This window comes from Leucopleurus acutus, assembly GCF_964270905.1.
Source record: "Leucopleurus acutus genome assembly, chromosome: 10".
NCBI lineage: Eukaryota > Metazoa > Chordata > Mammalia > Artiodactyla > Delphinidae > Leucopleurus > Leucopleurus acutus.
The window spans coordinates 53,605,178-53,626,130 of record NC_139153.1 but is presented as its reverse complement, the minus strand read 5'-3'; the positions used below and the strand labels follow the sequence as shown (position 1 = coordinate 53,626,130).

The 20,953-nt window shown below is 50.1% G+C and overlaps 1 protein-coding gene across 1 annotated transcript in view; it reads right to left on the bottom strand.

Annotated features, from left to right (window-relative positions):
- Window positions 1–1,142: 1,142 nt before the first annotated feature.
- Window positions 1,143–20,953, bottom strand: part of OSBPL10 (oxysterol binding protein like 10) — a 284,771-nt gene continuing 264,960 nt past the window's right edge. Inside the window, exons 9-12 of the mRNA XM_082847276.1 lie at window positions 12,163–12,349; window positions 8,711–8,893; window positions 5,201–5,354; window positions 1,143–2,455 (exon numbers count right to left, since the gene is read on the bottom strand). Of these exons, the coding sequence (XP_082703402.1) occupies window positions 2,411–2,455; window positions 5,201–5,354; window positions 8,711–8,893; window positions 12,163–12,349 (569 nt within the window). The 3' untranslated portion in view covers window positions 1,143–2,410. The remainder of the gene's footprint in view (window positions 2,456–5,200; window positions 5,355–8,710; window positions 8,894–12,162; window positions 12,350–20,953) is intronic.

The window sequence follows — 20,953 nt, the reverse complement described above, 5'->3', positions numbered from 1 at the left end:
AATGCCCATCGACAGACGAATGGATAAAGATGTGGTACAAATATACAATGCAATATTTACAATATATACAATCAGCCATAAAAAGGAACGAAATTGGGTCATTTGTAGAGACGTGGATGGACCTAGAGACTGTCATACAGACTGAAGTAAGTCAGAAAGAGAAAAACAAATAACGTATATTAACGCATATATGTGAAACCTAGAAAAATGGTACAGTTGAACCAGTTTGCAGGGCAGAAATAGAGACACAGATGTAGAGAACAAATGTATGGACACCAAGGGGGGAAACTGGCGGTGTGTGTGTGTGGTGTGTGTGTTTGGTGAATTGGGAGATTGGGATTGACATATATACACTAATATGTATAAAATGGATAACTAATAAGAACATGCTGTGTAAAAAGTAAATAAAATAAAATTCAAAAATTAAAAAAAAAAAAAAAGCCAAGAGGATGGTTACTCCAGGAGTCAAGACAGTGTTACCTCTGGGGTCCAGGAGCAGAATTTTGTAGGGGCACAATTTTGTCGGGGCACAAAGGTGGCTTTTAAGGTATGAACAAACAGGTTTCTTTCCCTAAGCAGTGGGTACCTGGGTGTTTATAATTATTCTTGAACAGTATTATGTTTCGTGTACATCTTTTTTATATATTTCACAATTTTTAAAAAGGCAAAATGAACCCCCCCTCAAAAAAAAAATGTGACCCTTCTCCATTTTTTACTACCCAGATGGTTTATACTCTGGTATAAGACTGGAAAATCTAAAAACACCACAGTGATTACTTTTCGGTCTTCTCACTGAGGATTTTCTTCTCAAAATAGCACCTATTCCACTTTCCCTCTCAGAAATAAAATGGTTCCAAACACTTTACTCTCCTGGATGTTTTAAGACGATGGACTAGAACAAGCCTACATTATGGTTTTGCCTGGTAAGTCACTTCTCTCAAAACAAGACTATTCACTAGATGTGACCTTATGACCTTGTCACAAAATATCCATACATGATGTTTTGATGAAAATATCATTGCTGTTCACATCAAATTAATACTAATCAATAAAATTTGAGTTCACTCAGAGCCACCAATTCCAACAGAACTTAGGAATCCCTAAAGATAAAATACAGACACACAGATAAGTATAGTATTTAATCGAAATATATTTGTCTAATATCTACAAAGTGTGAACAATTGGTCTTAAGAAAGCAGACAAAAGGCACAAAATTAGTATTACTACAGAGAAGCATTCATGCTACTGGATTGTATAAATATTCTCATTAGAGTGGCACAGTAAAAAATAAATTAAGCATTGAGCAAAGATCAAATACTTCATTTTCTCCTTGCTTTCTTATATTCTGGTCATGTCTTGACCTCATTTGTAAAGGCTGAAGACTGAAACTGAACTGAAACCATGAAACACTTATGCAGGCTTTATGGATGTTTTAATCACAGTGGTTTCCTTGCAGAATTCGGGTCAAACAAGAGGTGCACTTTAAAAAAAATCCACAGGATATTCTTTTCTCTTTCCCCAAATGAAATATAAGATTGAGGCTGTGGTGGTGCACCTTTGCAAACACTGCATGTTTGCAATGCGTGTATTTCATTTCTAAAGCCCTTTTTTCAAGATAAAAGTAGTGCAGTCTCCATATGACTTGTTTTCTACCATGAAAGAAGCAGCTTCTGAAAATTGTATGACTAGAGCTTTGAGCATGAGAAATTATCAGAAAGCTTCTGGGGCAAGGAGGTGGGAGGAACATTCCAAGGTAGGCCTGGCTCTGGGCTCTCCCAGGGGTGCTCCATCCTGGAAGGCTCCGGCATAAACCTTTAACAGCGTCCTGCCCGCTCCCCATCCAGCAGGAAATGGCAGTTGATCTGTCTTGCATATGGACAAACAAATGTTGACTTGGGAGGGGAATGGGAAGCACAGCGATTATTCTGAAATGACAACCACCTTCTACCAGATGGACAGTAGTAGGGCCACGCCAGTTCACCTTTGTTTGAACAGGAGTTGTCAACTGGAGAATACTTTGTGAGTGCAAAAGTATTTGGCAAAGTGAAAAGTAGAAAACGTCAAACCTCATTGATAAAAAGGAGCTCATAATTACCCACTTCAATATTGTTAAGTGCACTATTTACATGTGTAATAATATCCAGCAGACATAGCGCATGCGTGTGAACATACAGTGTGCCGAGAGCTTGCACACAGACGTGTGTGCACACGCATGCCCCAAATGGCTCTTGAATAAATTCAATCCCATAGTAGAGTCTGGGGGTGCATTTTTCACAGTACATAATTTCCCTCTCAGGTACCATGTCTTGAATGCAAGAGGTCTCAGGGAATACCAGAAGAACCTTGATACTGTACCACTTTAATTCCTCCAAAAACAGGACCGTTTCTGAAAGTTCTGCATCTCCACCCATTAGTGTGCCTTCCAAAGCGGATTGAAGTATACCCAGCCGTCACCCTGCAAGAGAGAGGAGGACACATCATTACATGGAGACCTGTCGGCGAGACAAGGGGAGAAGCAAGGGTATCCCCTGCTGCGCTAGTACCATACAGTACCATGCAGTGCTGGTTACCATCTATCTGTTCAGGACCACCAACCTGTGTGCCGGCCTCTCCTGATGTCTCACAGCCAAGCCATGCCGGTGGTCTCACCACCCCTCCTCAGCCCGGCTGCTTTTTAGAGCCCATGGGATCTTCGTATCTGGCATTTTGGGAGGAAACCCCACAAAACGACCAAAGTAACGAGGGGGAGGGCTTTGTTGGTTTACATCAAGATTAGTTGGCCAAAAAAAAAAAAAAGGCCTTTGAAACGGGGACAGGAGAAAAAGGAGGGTAGTTGGACAAATGGACAGGGAAGAGAAAAGACAAGGGCCTGAATAGGAGGAATCTGCCCAAACCAGTGACTTTACCACCCACCAGGCTGGAGGGGAGTGCCCAACAAAGGGCACACGCAAGGCCGCAGTCAAAAGACATCAGCACACACAGGAGAGGACACCAGTCAAACACCAGTGAGAAAAAGGCAAGAATCAAAATGGTATGCAATCTGGTGCTAGACTAGAGGGATGTACTGAATGGTAATCATGCTGGTGCGGGGATGATTTGTATTCTTTAAATATCCTCAAGCCTCCTGTTATAAACAGACTGGCTTTTCTTACACCCTATGGGAGGAAAACGATGTTTTTTGGTTGTTGTCATTTTACTTTTTTTTTTTTGCGGTACGCGGGCCTCTCAGTGTTGCGGACTCTCCCGTCGCTGAGCACAGGCTCCGGACGCACAGGCTCCGGACGCGCAGGCTCAGCGGCCACGGCTCACGGGCCCAGCCACTCCGCGGCATGTGGGATCTTCCCGGACCGGGGCACGAACCCGCGTCCCCTGCATCGGCAGGTGGACCCCAACCACTGCGCCACCAGGGAAGCCCCATTTTACTTTTTACTGTGCAACTTTCCACAGAAGCCGGGCAACCTAGCTGTCTCAGAGAGACCAGATCCGGCAGAAGGATCCCTGGGGGATTCTGTGATGGTTAATTTTATGTGTTGACTGGCTCTGGATTAAACATTGTCTCTGAGCACAGAGGAGGGGGCGGTGCTTCCAGATGAGGGTTAGCATTTGAATTGGTGGGTGGAGTAATGTAGATATCCCACCCCCATGAGGTGGGCATCATGCAATGTGCCCAGGGCCTGAATGGAACAAAAGGTGGAGGAAGCAGGAACTGGCCCTTTCTTTCCTGCCTCACTCATCCTGACTTCTGCCCTCGGCTGGGATTCACACTGTCAGCTCCCCTGGGTCTCAGGCCTTTGGACTGAATCATACCACTGGCTTTCCTGCGGTTCCACCTCGCAAACCACAGATCCCATGGCTTTTCAGCCTCCACGATCTCATAATAAATCTATTTAAATTTCTATCTTCTGTTGGTTCTGTGCTGTTTCTCTGGAGAACCCTGACTAATACAGAGTCACCTCCCCTGGGCAAGGCCTCCAAACAGGGATACACTCAGAGTCTCCCCAAGAAGGCTTCCTGTCTGAACCAGCATCTGATCTTGACATCTGTGCTCAGCCCACGGCCCTAGTTCCTGCCTCTAGGAGACACGTGGCTGCTTCCTGCTCCAGACCAGAAGCCCACCTCAAGGTCACTAACTCTCCCCGCAGACCTCCAGCTCCAGGGAGCCATCCTTCCAAGGAGCAGAAGTCAGACACCAGCAGTGCCTAGGCAAGGAAAGCCCAGACAGACTTCAATTGGCCCTTAGTGTTTAAACTTTTAAAAATTCCTTGACACCAGGTGAAGATCAGATCTCATAAAAATTCTGATTTCTGGCTTCTCTTGAAGAACTGGGCCATCAGCCTGTGATGGCCTGGAGGTCAGTGGCATCCACCCTTTTAGATACAGACCCTGGGTCTGCCCTGCCCTCACCAGCCTGTTTCTCTCATTGATGCTGCCAAGCTCCTGACCAGCCTGCCTTAAAAATTGTGGCTCCGGGCTTCCCTGGTGGCACAGTGGTTGAGAGTCCGCCTGCCGATGCAGGGGACGCGAGTTCGTGCCCCGGTCCGGGAAGATCCCACTTGCCACGGAGCGGCTGGGCCCGTGAGCCATGGCCGCTGAGCCTGCGCGTCCGGAGCCTGTGCTCCGCAACGGGAGAGGCCACAGCAGTGAGAGGCCTGCGTACCGCAAAAAAAAAAAAAAAAAAAAAAAAAAATTGTGTCTCCTACACCTTTGTCATTTCCAGTTCTGTTCTCAGAATGCTGCCTGGCTGTGCCACAAACAACTGGGCACAGGGCGCCTTGCCCAGTCAGGGGGTGAGGGGCGTGTGTGGGGGGTCCCCTTCCAACACCACTTCCAGCAGCAGCGCCGGGACGCAGACCCCCGCGGGCCTCCCCGGCACGTCCATCCCCCATTGGGCCCCTGGGAGGCAAAGCTCTGAAAGGGTGCTGTCATGGAGAAGGTTCCAACCCACCCAGGTGTGGAGCTGGGCTGGGAGGGGCTTCCCGACCAATCTGCTACTGAAGGCAGAGTAGCTGGGCCGTGGTCTTTGTGAAGCAGGACGCCTCCAGAGCCGCAGCCCCACTCCGTGCCTCCCTGAGGGCGGGTACGCCTCCCTGATGGGGGAGCCACGGCCACCATGCCCAGACCTCCCAGGCCCCCCTGCCCGTCCGGCGGCCGCAATAGGGGACAGCCCGTCCTCCCCGCCCAGGACGCCTGGTACGGTCACCTCCTGGATGAAGTACTTGGGCCGCCAGGGAGTGCGGAGGTTCTCCCGCTTCCGCTCCTCTGTGCGCTGCTTCTCCTCCAGCCGCCGCTTTTGCTCGGTGGCAGCGTCGATGTCCCCCAGCCGCAAGCATCGGGTCACCTCCCGCCAGAGGTTCCTGGGGGCAGGGGTCATTGGGGACAGGGAACAGTCAGGCAGGGCCAGCAGCCTGAGGCTGCGGTCCTGGGCGAGGAAGGGCCCGAGCCGAGGATGCTGGGCTGCGGGGCAGGAGGGGGTGAGCAGCTCACTCCACAGGCCCAGGGCCCCACCTGCGCCCAGATCTGAAGCCCCTCTCCCCTCCCGGGCTCTGAGCGTCTAGACCAATCTAGGGAAGACTGGAGCAATCAAACTGCTCCTACAGACAAAACCTACAGCAGACCCTGCCACGGGGCATTAAGCACATTCCTAAACATTCTACATATGGGTTAACTCATCTCATCAACACAACACCCCAGGGATATAGAGGTGATACTATCGCCCCATTGTAAAGGGGAGAAAAACAGATCCACATAAGGTGAAGTGGCCTGCCAGAGGCCAGCAGGCTGATGGATGTGAACAGTGGCTGCTCTCCCACCGGGAGCCCCGTATTAGGGGTTACAGACCCTGGCGGATCCGTCACCTCCCCGTGTCTACACGCAAAGTTAGACATTCATGCATTCACTCACTCACTCCTTCATTCACTGGAGAAGGCGGCAGCTTCCCTCCTCAGGAAGCCGGGGTGCCCCCTCCAGTCCCACTCTGTGCTGGAGGGAGGGGACCAGCACTGAGGTGAAGGGGGACACTTCCTCACTTCGGCACATCAGGACCAGTCGGTATTCCGCACAAGGGAACCAGGCTTTGGGGGCACGATGTCTCTGCAGCTGGGGCCGAGCAGAAGCTCCCCGTTAGATCCTGGGCCAGGAGCCCGCAGGGGAGTGGCCAGTGCATCCAGGACAGCAGCCCTCCTGGGGGACCCGAGCCCAGGAACCGATGGGGCCCGGGCTCTGGCTGCAAGGCCAGCCTGCCCACCGCCGCCCAGCACCCCACCATGCAGAGGGTACAGTGGCACCCTGGCTCCGAACTTACACAGGAGAAACCTCTGGAAGGTGGGAGAAAGCCAGGTCCTACCAGCCTCACAGCCCTTGCTCTTTCCACCACGCCCTGACAGCTGACTTAAGAGGGGAAAAGATGGCCTAAAACAGGAAAGGAAGGTGGCGAAGCAGACAGGGAGGGCTGGTGCCTGGTCAAATCAGTCTTTTCCATCACCTGAACCCTCAACACACACCTGGCGCTGAGGGAAGGACTGGGTGCCCGGACATCCAGGGTCGGGGTGCTCTCAGGGCAGGACCTCCCCTGATAAGGCCCATCATAAAATAGTGGCCCCAAATTTAAAGGGTAGAGAGCCCCAGGGACTGCAGATGGGGTGGTGAGCAAAGAGCCGGCCCACAGGTCAAGGGCTATGCCCAGACACCCACCAAGAACCCCCTGGAGGGGCTCTGCTCCGGAAGGCTCTGAACTTCAGGACAAAGGGAAAGGCGGAAAAGCCTTCAGGGCAGAGAGGGCGGGGGCAAGTCGGCAAGAAAAGCTAAAAGGAAGCCCAGGGGAGCCTTTGCTAGAAGCGGAGGTCCCGGTGGCCAAGGGCCAGGTGGTGGCTAGGCCGGGTGTGGCCAGCATTGCCGTGTGGAGGGCTCCAGCCCGAGCAGGATGCCTGCGCGGGCCGGGCTCTGAGCATCGCGAACACATTGACAGCAATGTAAGAGCAGCTTCACTCTCCCCTTAATGGGGCAGGGGTTCCCCTCCACAGGGGCTGGTGGGGGCCGGGCCACTGTGGGGCTAAGACCACTAGGCGGGCCCTCCTTCGCCTCCTCAGGTGAGGCCTGGCACAGGTGGCTGGGCTCAGGTGCTCTGAGTGCCAGGCGCTACACCTCAAGGCCATTCCCGCCTCGGAGAACAAGGTGGGCTGCTGGGTTTGTCAACAGCCCAGGTCCAGGTTCCAGTAAAGTCCACGTATGCAAGACGAGAAGAGGCGATACGCCCCTCTCTCTGGTTGCAGACTCCATCCTCCATCCATTCCACTCCCAGCAAGGCTTAATGAGGAGCAGCTAACCTACTCAACAGTCTTGGAATAACAGCTCAAAGGAATCATAGTTTTGTTGTCAACAGCCATACCAGAAACAAGCGGTGCTGTGACAGCAACCACAGGGCTCCTGATTCTGGGGAGGTGTCGTCAGAGGCCAGGGGAGGGATTCCTTCCTGTCACAGTCCAAAGGGCTGGGTTCACGCCCTCCATTTGGAAAAAGTGGACTAATCCTACCACAAAGCCAAGTTTCCAGGACACTGCAGCCCTCTTTCTATTAAACTCGGTGATAATGTATGATTTATACACACTGGTATCCCTGCTTTGTTTCCACATAAAAAGCACCTTTCCAATTTCGTTACAAACTCTTCCTGTAACGGCAAACCCTTTCAAAGAATCATCTGTCATTTCACTTTAACCCTATATCCTCTTTCTACAGAGCAGCATGCTTTTAGATAAGAGCGGGGCCAGCAAACGTTCTCTGTAAAGGGCCAGAGACTAAACGTTTTAGGCTCTACAGGCCACTTGGTCTTGGTCGCAACTGTTTCACTGCTATTGTAGCCAGAGGGCAGCCACAAACGAGATACAAACAAATGGATGCAGCTGCGTTCCTGTAAAATTTTACAAAAATCAGCCAGAGATGGGATCTGGCCCATGGGCCATAGCTGGCTGACCTCCTGGATTAAAAAATTAAAATGGCATATTTCCAGAAGATTCTGCTTCTGTACCTGCATAAACATCACTTTAAGTGGCTTGCGGGATATTCACATGATAGAGTGAATTCACCATTATTCACTTAACTGTTTTCCAATTGTTGCACGGTTAGATGGTTTCTTTTTCTTCCTTTTGCTTTAGTTTTTTTTTTAAATACCCAAATTTCATATTTAAAACCTTTTGTGAATCGAAGAATTTTCCCTTAGATGAGATTCCCAGAAATGGACTACAAGAGGTGAACTTACAAATTTAAAGCTACTGATCCACGCAGCTAACCTGCACACCTTCCTACTGGAGGCACAGGGCATAGAGTGTTAATTTTATCACAGCCTTGCAGGCACTGAATTTTTTTGAATTATGTTGCTAATCTGGTAAGAAAAAAAAAAGTATCTCATTGCTTTGCTGCACAGCTCTTTGATTACTAGCATCTCTCTGTATTTAAGTTTACAATTAAGTAACAGACCCACAGAGTTGACAAACTCTTTTAGGTCAGGCATTAAAGTCTGGGCGGGCTGTTTTCACACTCCACCCCATGACTGCAGAGCAACTAAACAAAGGATCTACACCTAAGTGACACACAGAGGACAATTCAAGTTTCCAAAGGCATGATTCCTGGCCCCTTTGCATTGGGCTTCCTCTCTGCCCCTTGGGTCAAGTGCTGAGGACAACAAAGCTTGGAGAGGAGCACATGGCCTGGTCCCCACCTGGACTCCATGGGGCCCTGCTTCTCCAGGGGTCGGATCTTCTTGGGGTACACCGGCAGCATGGTCGTGTCAATGACCTTGGTCTCCCCGTTGTTGTAGGTGAACTCTAGGGTCCCATTCCACTCCCCGTGGGCTTTGCACACAATGGTGTTGGTCGGGTTGTGCTTCACTTCTGCTGTGACCCTGAATTAATGAAGCATCGAATAAACACGCTTTGCAAGGTTATAAACACGCTTTGCAAGGTTAACAGAGACCGACTTCAACAGGCATCCTCACATGTAGAGATTTTTTTTTTAATGGGGTTGCTTTTTGCTCTTTTGCTCAAAGACTAGCTCTTAAAATGTGATCTAATATCCTTGAGCAGAATAAAGAAAGCATCAGTGGGACAACAGGTAGGATCTGAATAAAGTCTGTAAATTAGTTCATAGGAATGCAGCCATGTTAATTTCTTAGTTTTTTTTCAACTGAAGTATAGTTAATTTACAATGTTGTGTTAGTTTCAAGTATACAGCAAAGTGATTCAGTTACACACACACACACACACACACACACACTTTTTCAGATTCTTTTCCCTTATAGGTTATTACAAGATATTGAACATAGTTCCCTGTGCTCTACAGTAGGTCCTTGTTGTTTACCTATTTTATATATAGTAGTGTGTATATGTCCATCCCAAAGTCCTAATTTATCCCAATTTCTTAGTTTTTTTCAACTAATATTGTTTTATTGATTTTTGACAATAAATTAGATAGGCGGTTGAAAATTATACATGTTTTAACACTATATTGTATACACTATATACTGTGATTTGTTTAGTTGAATTTCATCAATTTCTTAGTTTTGATAAAAATGCCAAGGTTTTATAAGATGTTATCATTGGGGTGGAAATCACAAAACTCAGTAAAAACAAAATATAAATATCAATTAAGTGTATCTGGTCTATTGTGTCATTTAAAGTAGAACTAACTACCATATGACCCAGCCATCCCACTACTGGGCATATACCCTGAGAAAACCATAATTCAAAAAGAGTCATGTACCAAATTGTTCACTGCAGCTCTATTTACAATGGCCAGGAGATGGAAACAACCTAAGTGTCCATCATCAGATGAATGGATAAAGAAGATGTGGCACATATATATAATGGAATATTAGCCATAAAAAGAAATGAAATTGGGTCATTTGTAGAGATGTGGATGGACCTAGAGACTGTCATACCGAGTGAAGTCAGTCAGAAAGAGAAGAACAAATATCGTATATTAACGCATATATGTGGAAAAATGGTATAGATGAATCTATTTGCAGGGCAGGAATAGAAAAGGCAGATAGAGGGAACGGATGTGTGGACACGGGATGCGGGGAGCAAAGGGGAGGGTGGGATGAATTGGGAGATTAGGTTTGACATAAATACACTACAACATGTGTAAAGTAGATTGTTAGTGGGAAGCTGCTGTATAGCACAGGGAGCTCAGCGCAGTGCTATGAGATGGCCTAGATGGGTGGGAGGGGGGAGGGGGGAGGGGGAGGGGGGAGGGGGAGGGGAGGGGAGGGGGAGGGGGAGGGGAGGGGAGGGGGAGGGGGGAGGGGGAGGGGGGGAGGGGGAGGGGAGGGGGAGGGGGGGAGGGGGAGGGGAGGGGGAGGGGGAGGGGGAGGGGAGGGGGAGGGGGAGGGGGGAGGGAGTCAAGAGAGAGGGGATATATGTATACATATAGCTGAGTTACTTCACTGTATAGCAGAAACTAACACAAGATTCTAAAGCAATTATACTCCAATAAAAAATATATATAAAACTTTAGGGCTTCCCTGGTGGCGCAGTGGTTGAGAGTCCGCCTGTCGATTCGGGGGACACGGGTTCGTGCCCCGGTCCAGGAGGATCCCCCATGCCACAGAGCGGCTGGGCCCGTGAGCCCTGGCCGCTGAGCCTGCACGTCCGGAGCCTGTGCTCCACAACGGGAGAGGCCACAACAGTGAGGCCCGTGTGCCACAAAATAAAAAAAATATATATATATATATGTATGTATATATACACATATATAAAACTTAAAAATAAATATATATATATACCCTTCTCCTCCCTCAAATAGCAACTAACGGTGTACATTTCAACCACCAAAGAGTGTGAGAGTCTAGGGGGGAACTTTTCAATCACTAAACAAGGTCGAACCCTTCCAGCCTGGCTTCACAAGGGCCCCTGGTGGAGATGTGTGGCCCTCTGCCTCACCAACCCGGCCCGGGGGCTCCAGGTCTCAGCTCTGGGTGAAAGCAGAGCCCACCTCCCTCTCCCCAGGAGCCTGCTGCAGGCAGAGTAACACAGCAGAAACGGGAGGTGGAGGAGCCCGGGGCCTCTTTTTCCTTTTTTTTTTGTTGGGGGGGCCTCTCACTGTTGTGGCCTCTCCCGTTGCGGAGCACAGGCTCCGGACGCGCAGGCTCAGTGGCCGTGGCTCACGGGCCCAGCCGCTCCGCGGCATGTGGGTTCTTCCTGGACCGGGGCACGAACCCGTGTCCCCTGCATCGGCAGGCGGATCCCCAACCACTGTGCCACCAGGGAAGCCCCGGTTCTTCTTTTCCTAATGGCCAAGCTTGGGATGAATTTGGTGTTTTCAAACCTAGGTCTGGAATTTTTCTCCCTGAGCCTGAACACCGCCGGGAGCCCAGGCGGCATCAGGAATCCTCCCAACGGCACACAGCGGAAGGGTATCCGTGCTGTGCTGGTAACACTTTAACAACGGGCTCGCCAGGAGGGAAAACGCCTGGTTTACAGCTTTTGCCAGTTTCTGTGCTGCCCCACCCACAGCGGATCTCAAGCTACCACTGGGGCATGAGGGGCCGCGGAGCTGGGGAGAAACGCGCATGACAGCTCTCGGGGGCTGGTATGTTTGGCTCCAAAACGGCCACTGAAGGTGCCTACTTTCCAGGGGACACTCCAGCACCCCACATGAACGCCATCTGGAAAAGCTTTCCAAGAAAAAGGTCAAAGATGGGGGCTTGCTTGTTATCCAGTGATCTGCTCCAAAGGGGGAAATTTATAATTAGAGCCATAAAAACGAGGTGATGCTCCCCTCAAACAGCGGGCCTCTCCTTCTGTTTCTTAGGACTGCTTCCCAGCTTCCAAAAGGAGAGAAACGGTCCTGCTCTCATAGATGCAGGATTCGGGATGTTGCATGGAGCTCACAGAACAACTGCATCGGTGCAGGTCAGGCCTCCGGCCTCGAAAGCGAGAGATTACGATAACGCCAGAAGCCCTTTGTTCTCTGGGGCATGTTCCACCAACACATCACCAGACTGGGGAGGGTTCAAGACGCCGCCGGTGAGACATGTCATCTGAAACAGATCTGTTAAATTGATCTTGATTTTTCAACTCATCCCACGGCTGGAACCCAGTCTTCTGATGCAGACAAGAAACCTGGGGCATCGTGATCGGACAGAGATGGAGTCTCCCTGGCCCCTCCTACCTGTGGACCTTCCCCCCGTAGAAAGGCTTTGTGTGGAAGATCACTGTCGCTGAGTACCCAGTCTTGGCGCAGGTGATGCTGACTTTTCCTCCGAGCTCCACCCAAGGGATGGTGAGGATAGACCGGGCGTAGGCACTGGGCAGAGTGAACACATACTCCTCCCCATGCTCCAGGAGCCGCAGCACACCTGAGGAAGACAGGAGGGAAGGGTTAGGCTCGCACACGAGGAAAGCGCAGCTGGTGAAACCGAGGAGGACCCTGAGGGGCTCCAGGGCACGGAGGCCTTTTTGTCTTCCGTTTCGTGTAGCCTCCAGGGCCTTCCCTGAGTTCCAAAGGGCAGATTGCAACAGTTGCTAATCAAGGGAGGCGGAGCCAAGAAACCACCGGAGGCAAAAGATTAAAGGAACAGAGAAGCTCATCAAGATTAGGAGACCTGGGCTTCCCTGGTGGCGCAGTGGTTGAGAGTCCGCCTGCCGATGCAGGGGACGTGGGTTCGTGCCCCGGTCCGGGAAGATCCCACATGCCGCGGAGCAGCTAGGCCCGTGAGCCATGGCCGCTGAGCCTGTGCGTCCAGAGCCTGTGCTCCGCAACGGGAGAGGCCACAACAGTGAGAGGCCCGCGTACCATGGAGACCTAATAGCACCTGAGACCCTGCACACACCCTAATCTTGTCAGCAACCCCACCCTTGAACCATTGCTATAAAACCCCTCATCAAATCCTCCCCAATTGGGACACACAGTTTTCGAGGGCAGGAGCCCGCTGTGTCCCCCTTTGCCTGGCAAAGAAATAAAGCTGTCCTTTTCTACTTCACCCAAAACTATGTCTCCGAGATTCAATTCAGCACCGGTGCACAGAGAAGCTGAGCTTTGGGCATCACTGGGGACCAGAAGATGCAAAGATGAGAAACCAAACACACTCCTGCAACAGACGTCACGCCTCCCACCTCCACAGAGGCCGGCCACCCACGTGCCATTTATCTATTTGCTGCATCTCTACTGCACGAGAGATGCTGAGAACACATGGTGAACAAGACAGACCCGCTCTCTGCCCTCAAGGAGCCAAAGAGAAAGGTGGCCGTGAATGAAGCACTTGCAAACACAGAACTGTGACTGTGATGGGGTGGGAGGGGGAGGGGCCTGGGGCCTCCAGCAGCAGGGGCTGAGCTGGGAGGGGAGGCTTCCTGGTGGAAGGGACACTCAAGCTGGGTAAGAGTTGAGTTGGGGAAGAGGGGAGGGAAAGTAGAAGCAGGGGGAGGCATGTGCAAAGGCCCTGTGGTGGGAAGGAGCCGGGTGAGCACAGGGGTCTGAGAAAAGGGCCCCAGGGAAGAAAGGGAAGTGGTATGTATAGGTATGGAGGCTGCCCAGGTCTACAGGGGCCAGGCCTCATCTTTAAACTTCGAAAAAGCCTGTTAAGGAGTTCTGCCTTTATCCTGAGAGCAGCAGAGACAACCTCAAAGGTTTTCAGGAAGTTACAAAGCAAGAGTGCACAGCTGCTGTCACCCCCCGGGGGGCACCCACCCCTTGATCAGAGGTTCTCCAGGCTGGGAGCCAAGTACTAGTCTCGGAGAGATCTGATCCTCTTGAAACAATGCAAAATGACGCGGGCTTGTCTCTTTTTCTAGGGAAAGGAACCACAGTTTTGAACAAGTTCTCAAAGGCTGCCGTGAACTACCCCGACAGGCGCCGTCTCCCGGGGCTGCTGTACGGCTGGTGCATTGACACCCAGCCCCTGCTCTGGCTTGTCCGGTCGGGCACCCACAGGGCCCCCTCTGCTGAGGGCAGCACCTCCTGGGCCGGCAGAGGCCTGGGAACCCACACGTCTGGCTCACTGAGGTTTGCTCTGTGTGAGGGGCCTTCTCAGCCTCCCACCCCGCAGTGGGGCTTCGCTCCCTGTAGAAAAGCCCTCTCAGCTCTATTCCTGCCCACTCTGGGCCTGCAATGGTCAAGTGCAGCAAGAGCCTCAGGAAGGTCAGTTCTGTCCTTCGGCCAGAACTATGTGACTGGAGGTGTTAGTGATGTCCCCTCCCTGGGCCCCTGGTTCCTCCACTGGAAAGAGCGAGGAGGGGGCTCCATGTGCCCTGGGGGACCCTTCCTGGCCACCCAGCACTTCCAGGGGCTTCACGTGCAGTGTCTTCTGTGAGCTTCACAACTACTCAATGCAGCATTAATTATTATCATTTTCTAAATAAGGAGGTGGAAACGGAAACTCAGAGGGGTTAAGTAATTTGACTGGTCGGTACTTCTCTCTGAGACTAGATAAGCATGTCAATCGACAGAGCTAGATTACTCAGCCCTAAAAAAGAATGAAATAATGCCATTTTCAGCAACAGGGATGGACCTAGAGTTGATCATACTAAGTGAAGTAAGTCAGATAAAGACAAATATCATATGATATCACTTATATGTGGAACCTAAAATATGACACAAATGAACTTATCTATGAAACAGATTCACAGACATAGAGAACAGACCTGTGGTTGCCAAGGAGGAGGGGGGTTGGGAGAGGGATGGAGTGGGAGTTTGGGATTAGCAGATGCAAACTATTATACATAGGATGGATAAACAACAAGGTCCTACTGTATAGCACGGGGAACTCTATTCAACATCCTGTAATAAACCATAACGGAAAAGAATATGGAAAAGAATGTATATCTACACACACACACACATGCACACACACATATACTTATAACTGAGTCACTTTGTTGTATAGCAGAAATTAACACAACACTGTAAATCAGCTACACTTCAATAAAATTAAAATAAATTTTAAAAAAATCAATCAACAGAGCTAGAATCTGCCCAGCAGAGAGACAGTGTATGTGTGTGTGTCCCTTTCAGCCCTGGGGAGCTCGCCAGGAGAGTCAGAGGAGAGGGGACTAAAGGTACAAAGGGATCAAGAATGCTGAGTTTCCAAAGTCAATATGAAGATGTACTCAGGAGTCACTCAATTTACCCTTAAAAACTCCTTGCATCGCCCAGGAGCCACAGTTTTTGGAATAAACCAGGCTTGTCCAGAACCCGCAACCTCACCCCCAGGTAAGTCCAGCAAAGTTACACCTGCTGACCCACAGACACAGGGGGCCGGTGTGGAAACCCCAGGGGACGGGCCCATGTGTGTCTGGGGGTCGTGACCTCCCCCAGGGAGGCAGGATGCTCACACGTGGGCACAGGCAGGAGAGAAGACCCCCCCCCCCCACCCCGAGAAGAAGCAGACTCAGGTCACTCACAATCGCGCGGGCAGGACTAAGGGGCAGAGATCGCAGCAACATTTAAATCTCTCTCCTTAACCAGGAAGAGAATTGAATACATGTAACATAAACGCACAGACAGCACGGCTCCACTACACCAAATACACTGAATATCAGAGCACACTGACTTCTCCCCACGCCCCCACTCGCCAGAGCTCCCAATGAAATGACGACATCTTTCCCAAAGCCAAGCCTTGGGCCACCGAACACCCTCCCTCTGTCACTTATCCCTCCCCGCAGTTCAGGGGGCAGAGCTGCCCCAGGTGACCGCTGAGGCCCTGTCCTGTGATGCACAAGGGTGGACCTGTGTCTGCAAGGAGGATTCAACACCCAAGTGTCGCTTCTTACAGCTTGTGCTCAGGACCCTGGAAGAAGAATGGCCAGGCCTGGTATACTTTTTGTTTCCAAGCGTACTTTGTGTCTTTCCTAGAATTAGGCTGCTAAGAAGAGAGCGAAGCAGGTGGTAAAGTTCGTGCCGAATAGGTCTGACACCAACAGTCAAGAGGAACCGGAAGTGGAAGTTGGAAAGAGAGAGGCTCCAGCAGACTCCCCACCCACCCCTCCGCCCCAGTTCTACTTGGAAGCCTCTGGTTCCCTGAGTGCCAGCCACATCCTCATAGCCTCAGGGCCTGTGGCAGCGGGAGGGGCCCTGAGACCCTGAGGAGGAGGCTGCTGGTCCCTCTGTCACCTGCCTTCAAGGGCCCAGAGAAGGCAGCTCTTTGTCCCCCATCCTCACCCTCCATGCTGATGGATTATCTGGCAGTAAAGTCCTCCCAGGGGCCCAAATGTCCCCTGACAGCACTGCCCCACGCCCGATGTCTACGATGTCCCCCTCTGTTGTCAGCCTTTCCGGCCTTTGATCTGCCGTACTCTGGGGACCCCCACCCATTTGCACATCCTGCGGTGGCCTCTCTCAGCGGGCCAGGACCACGCGACAGCCACGAGCGCCACGTGCTGAGTCTTCCTGGTCTCATTCACGAATATAAACTTGGTGAGGTAGGATCATGCCACTGATATTTTCTTTAGAACATACTTACCTGGAGCATACGCCACCATTTTTTAAAAGCCCTAGATGAGATCTTAGGGGATCATTCCAACTCCTCCGTCCCTCGCCAGCCTGGTGACCTTAAGTTCTCTGCCCCTCAGCTGCCTCATCCGTGATGCAGGGATAATGGTACCCGCACCTCACGGGGCTGTAAAAAAGGCAACACTGAAACTCAGCTAAGGGCACGCAGCCTGCTACACCGCTGGAATCCTGATCACACCCCCATCTCGTGGCAGGTGAATTCTCAGCAGCGGTACTTGGGAACAAAGAAGAAATCACAAAATCTGCTGACGGCTGATGCACATGGGGGATCCCTCCTCCCTCTCATCTTCAGAAAAACCTCTTCCAAACCAAGGTGAAACTTCCCGCAAGTCCACAGAAATCAGAAAAGTGAGCCCCAGAGCAAGGCTGGTTTAAAGCACTGGCAAGACCACACTCCCAGGCTCTTTTCTGAAAATCCATAAATGTGCACTGACTCATTAAATCACCGGCAATTATGCCTTCCCAGGACTCTTTTTTTCAGGATTGCATACAAAAATCTGTCCCTAATAATGAATAAAAGACTATATTAAAACTAGACCTGCAAACGGGCTCACAAATGAAAGCTCCTTTTTAATTAGCCTAAGAGCTGAGAGAAGCTGAAAAACACTGAATAATCCACCTTTCCGGGACATAGCTAGTCCTCATGCTGGGAGATTTTTGCTTTAAATCCCACAAATTGATTTATCAATAAACGTAAGGCCAAGCATTAAGATTTTCAAACTGATAAATTTAAAATAACTCTGAGGAACCAAAATATTCCGACAGGGCGTTGACTCTGGAAAGAAAGCACAGAATCACGGAAAGCAACTCCGGGGAACTGGTCTTCAGGGCCCACAGTGCCGGCATTCATGGGCAAACGGGTCCCTGCCTGTCCCCACAGACCCTGAATTCAGAGGCTGTGCCATTTACTGGGCGCTGGTCTGGAGTTCTGGTGGGGAGGGGTTTCAAGAGAAGCTGGACGAGCTGTGTCCCAAGCGGTGAGGGTGGGTACCAAGCAGAGGCGCCTCTGCTTCCATCCACGGATGGATGTCATCTCGGGGTTGGCTCAACTGTGTCACGCTTAGGGACTTTCAGTGTCAGAGCTGAGGGACCATTCGGGGGAGGTCTCTGAGCTACAACCTCGGGGAATTCAAGGCATAATGAAGCACTTGATAATGGCATTTTATCATAGCCAAATAGGCCACAGCCTTAGGGCAATAATTTAAAATGTAAGCCCATGTACTTACATACAAAATTTCAAGTGGACTCATCTAATGTTTAAAATGAAGGGTTGGAGGGACTTCCCTGTCAGTCCAGTGGTTAAGACTCATCGCTTCCAATGCAGGGGGCGCGGGTTTGATCCCTGGCTGGGAAACTAAGATCCTACACGCTGCACGGCAGCCAAAAGTTAAAAAAAAAAAAAAGAAAAGAAAAATGAAAGGTGGGAAAAAAAGGTCACTTCATGCCCTATCAACAAACGCATGGAAGGTGCTGGATCAGTGCAGGGAATGGAGTGAGGAAAGAAAAACAACCCACCTCCCCCACCCGCCCTCCCCATAACCCACACCCGAAAGGAGCCCTGAGGACAGGAACCAGAACCTTTGGCTTTGAAGTCTGGGGATTCTTAGAAGCATTTTGTGTGAAAAATCAGAAAAATTGTGTGTTACAGAGCTCACATTTAATTAGCATGAAAGAAAGGGGCCACGTAGCTACTGAAAGGACTGAGACAAACTTAAAGCCTCACAAGAATGAGAGATGGTCCCCTGACCCTCTCTCCAGGCCCGTCGACAGCAGGAATACATGGGGGTGGGGGGGTGGCCAGGAAGGGGCCTTCCACAGTCTCTCTCCAGAATCTTCCTTCTGCTTTCTTCACTGAGAAGATCTAAGTAGAATTTTCAAGCAGAGAGAAGAAGTGAGGGCAGCAAATGCCAGCTCTGCTCCAGGGATGCTACGGCCGAGGGTCTCAGCAGAGGGTGTTACGTGGTGTCCCACACACGCACAGCCTTAAGAGTTTGTCCAGGGCTGTGCAGCGTGAATGAAGGCTGCAACCCCTACCGGCTGCCTGGAAGGAACAGGGCAGCCGAGATCCCGAACATCAGAGGCCGACCCTTCACGTGACACAGACACGCAACACATACAAGTCTCCAGGCTTTGCATGCCAAGCTTTAACCTCAGCCGGACCTCACCCAGAACTCTGGCCTGTAGAGACACTGCTTGCTCAAGCCCCCCTCTCAAATGTCTAAACCCCAGCACAACCTAACTGGGCTCCTGTGCTCTCTCTCCAAACTAATCCCCTCTTCAGTCTTCCCCACCTTAGTTAATGGCTATTCCATCCTTCTAGTTGCTCAGGTCAAAAGCCTGGTGTCACCTTGCTCTCATACCTCACATCCAATCCAGATGTGTCCGATGAGGGGTTAATATCCAAAATATACAAAGAACGCATACAACTCAACATCAAAAAAAACCAGACAGCCCGATTGAAAAATAGGGAGAGGACCTGAATAGACATTTTTCCAAAGCAGACATACAGATGGCCAAGAGGCACATGAAAAGATGCTCGACGTCACGAATCATCAGCAAAATACAAATCAAAACCACAATGATGTAACACCTCACACCTGTCAGAACGGCCATCATCAAAAAGATCACAGATAACAAATGCTGGAGAGCATGTGGAGAAAAGGGAACCCTCCTACGCTGTTGGTAGGATGTAAATTGTTGCAGCCGCTATGGAAAACAGTACGGAGGTTCCCAAAAACCTAAAAACAGAACCACCGTACAATCCAGTAATTCCACTTCTGGGTATTTATCCAAAGAAAATGAAAACACTAATTAAAAGAGATATATGCACCCCTATGTTCATAGCAGCCTTATTTATAATAACCAAGATATGGAAACAATCTAAGTGCCCATCAACAGACAAATGGATAAAAAAATTATGGTATAAACACACCATGAAATATTATTTAATCATAAAAATGAATGAAATTCTGCCATTTGTGACAACAGGGATGGACCTAGAAGGTATTGTGCTAAGTGAAATAAGTCGGAGAAAGACAAATGCTGTAAGATTTCACTTATAAGTGGAATCTAAAACGAATGAACAAACATAACAGAACAGAGTCATAGATTCACAGAACAAACAGGTGGTTGCCAGAGGGGAGAAGAGAAATAGATGAGGGAGATTAAGAGGTACATACTTCCAGTTGCAAAATAAATGAGTCATGGGTACGCAGTGCACAATGTAGGGAAGAGAGTCAATGATTATGTAATATCTTTAAAAAAAGAAAAAAAGCCTTGGCATCACCTTTCACTCGTACCCCACATCTGATCTCTCCACTTCAGAATTCACCCAGATTCCCAGCCTGTGTTACCTCCGCACCATTCCTGCCCTGGTTCAAGCCACCATCGCCTTTTGCCTGGATTATTATCATAATCTCCAAACTGGTCTCCTTGCGTCGCCTTCCCCCTCTTATGGTCTAGTTTCAACAAGTAGCTGGAACAATCTTGCTAAACTGAAAGTCAGATCATGATACTCTTCTGCTCAAAGCCCGCAAAGACTTGGCAGCTCACTTAGTGGGACGGCCAACACCCCTGCCGGTGGCCCCCCGAGGCCCCACGTGACCTGGACTCAGTCACCTCTCCGACTGCATCTTCTCCCTCCCACCTCCCTTCTCCCGGCTCCACCCACACAGGCTTCCTGCCCCTGCCTCTGGCCCCTCTGCCTCTGGCCTTGTTCTCTCCACCAAGACACACTCCCCGGGTCATCGACAAAGCTTGTCCATCATCACCTTCTTGGGTCCTTCATCCCCCCCGGGTCTTTGCGCAACTGTCACCTTCTCGGTGACGTCTTCCCAGCCGCCACCCCAACCCATCCCAAAGTCCCACTGCTCTCTCCCCACCATTCCTAGATCCTTTATTTTATTCCCAGGTCCCTTCCCGCCTTAATTTTTCTCCATAGAACTTCACACCTTCCAAAGCACTACACAATTGTATTTCCCCGGCAGAAGAGAGAGCTCTGTAAGAACACAGATTCTTCTGTCTGCTTTGCTCATTCAAGTACCCATGGCTCCCAAGGCAAGGGCTGGCAACCAGTAGGCGCTCAATAAGAGCGTGCTAAGTCAGTGAAAGGTGTTCTCATCTCCTGGGGTTTGGAAAGGGCTTCCAAGGAGCCGTGTGTGCCCTGAAACTGAAAGCCACATTCTGTGCTGGATTCTTCTTTTTCCTGAGAGTCTACAGCCAGAATCTCACAGGGATTTATGACTCAAAAGAAGTTGAAGAACCACAGGTTCCTGAATTTGACAAGGATGATTAGTTTCCCTCAAACAATGAATAACCTTCATTCACAGCTATCTGCTAATAGAGAAACGTGTGATCCACGAGTGGTCTGATTATACTGGGTTTTCCCTTCAGAACTGCAAGCCCAGCGTCCAGAGATCTGCCTTGGGAATTATTTATGAGCAGATTTTGAATA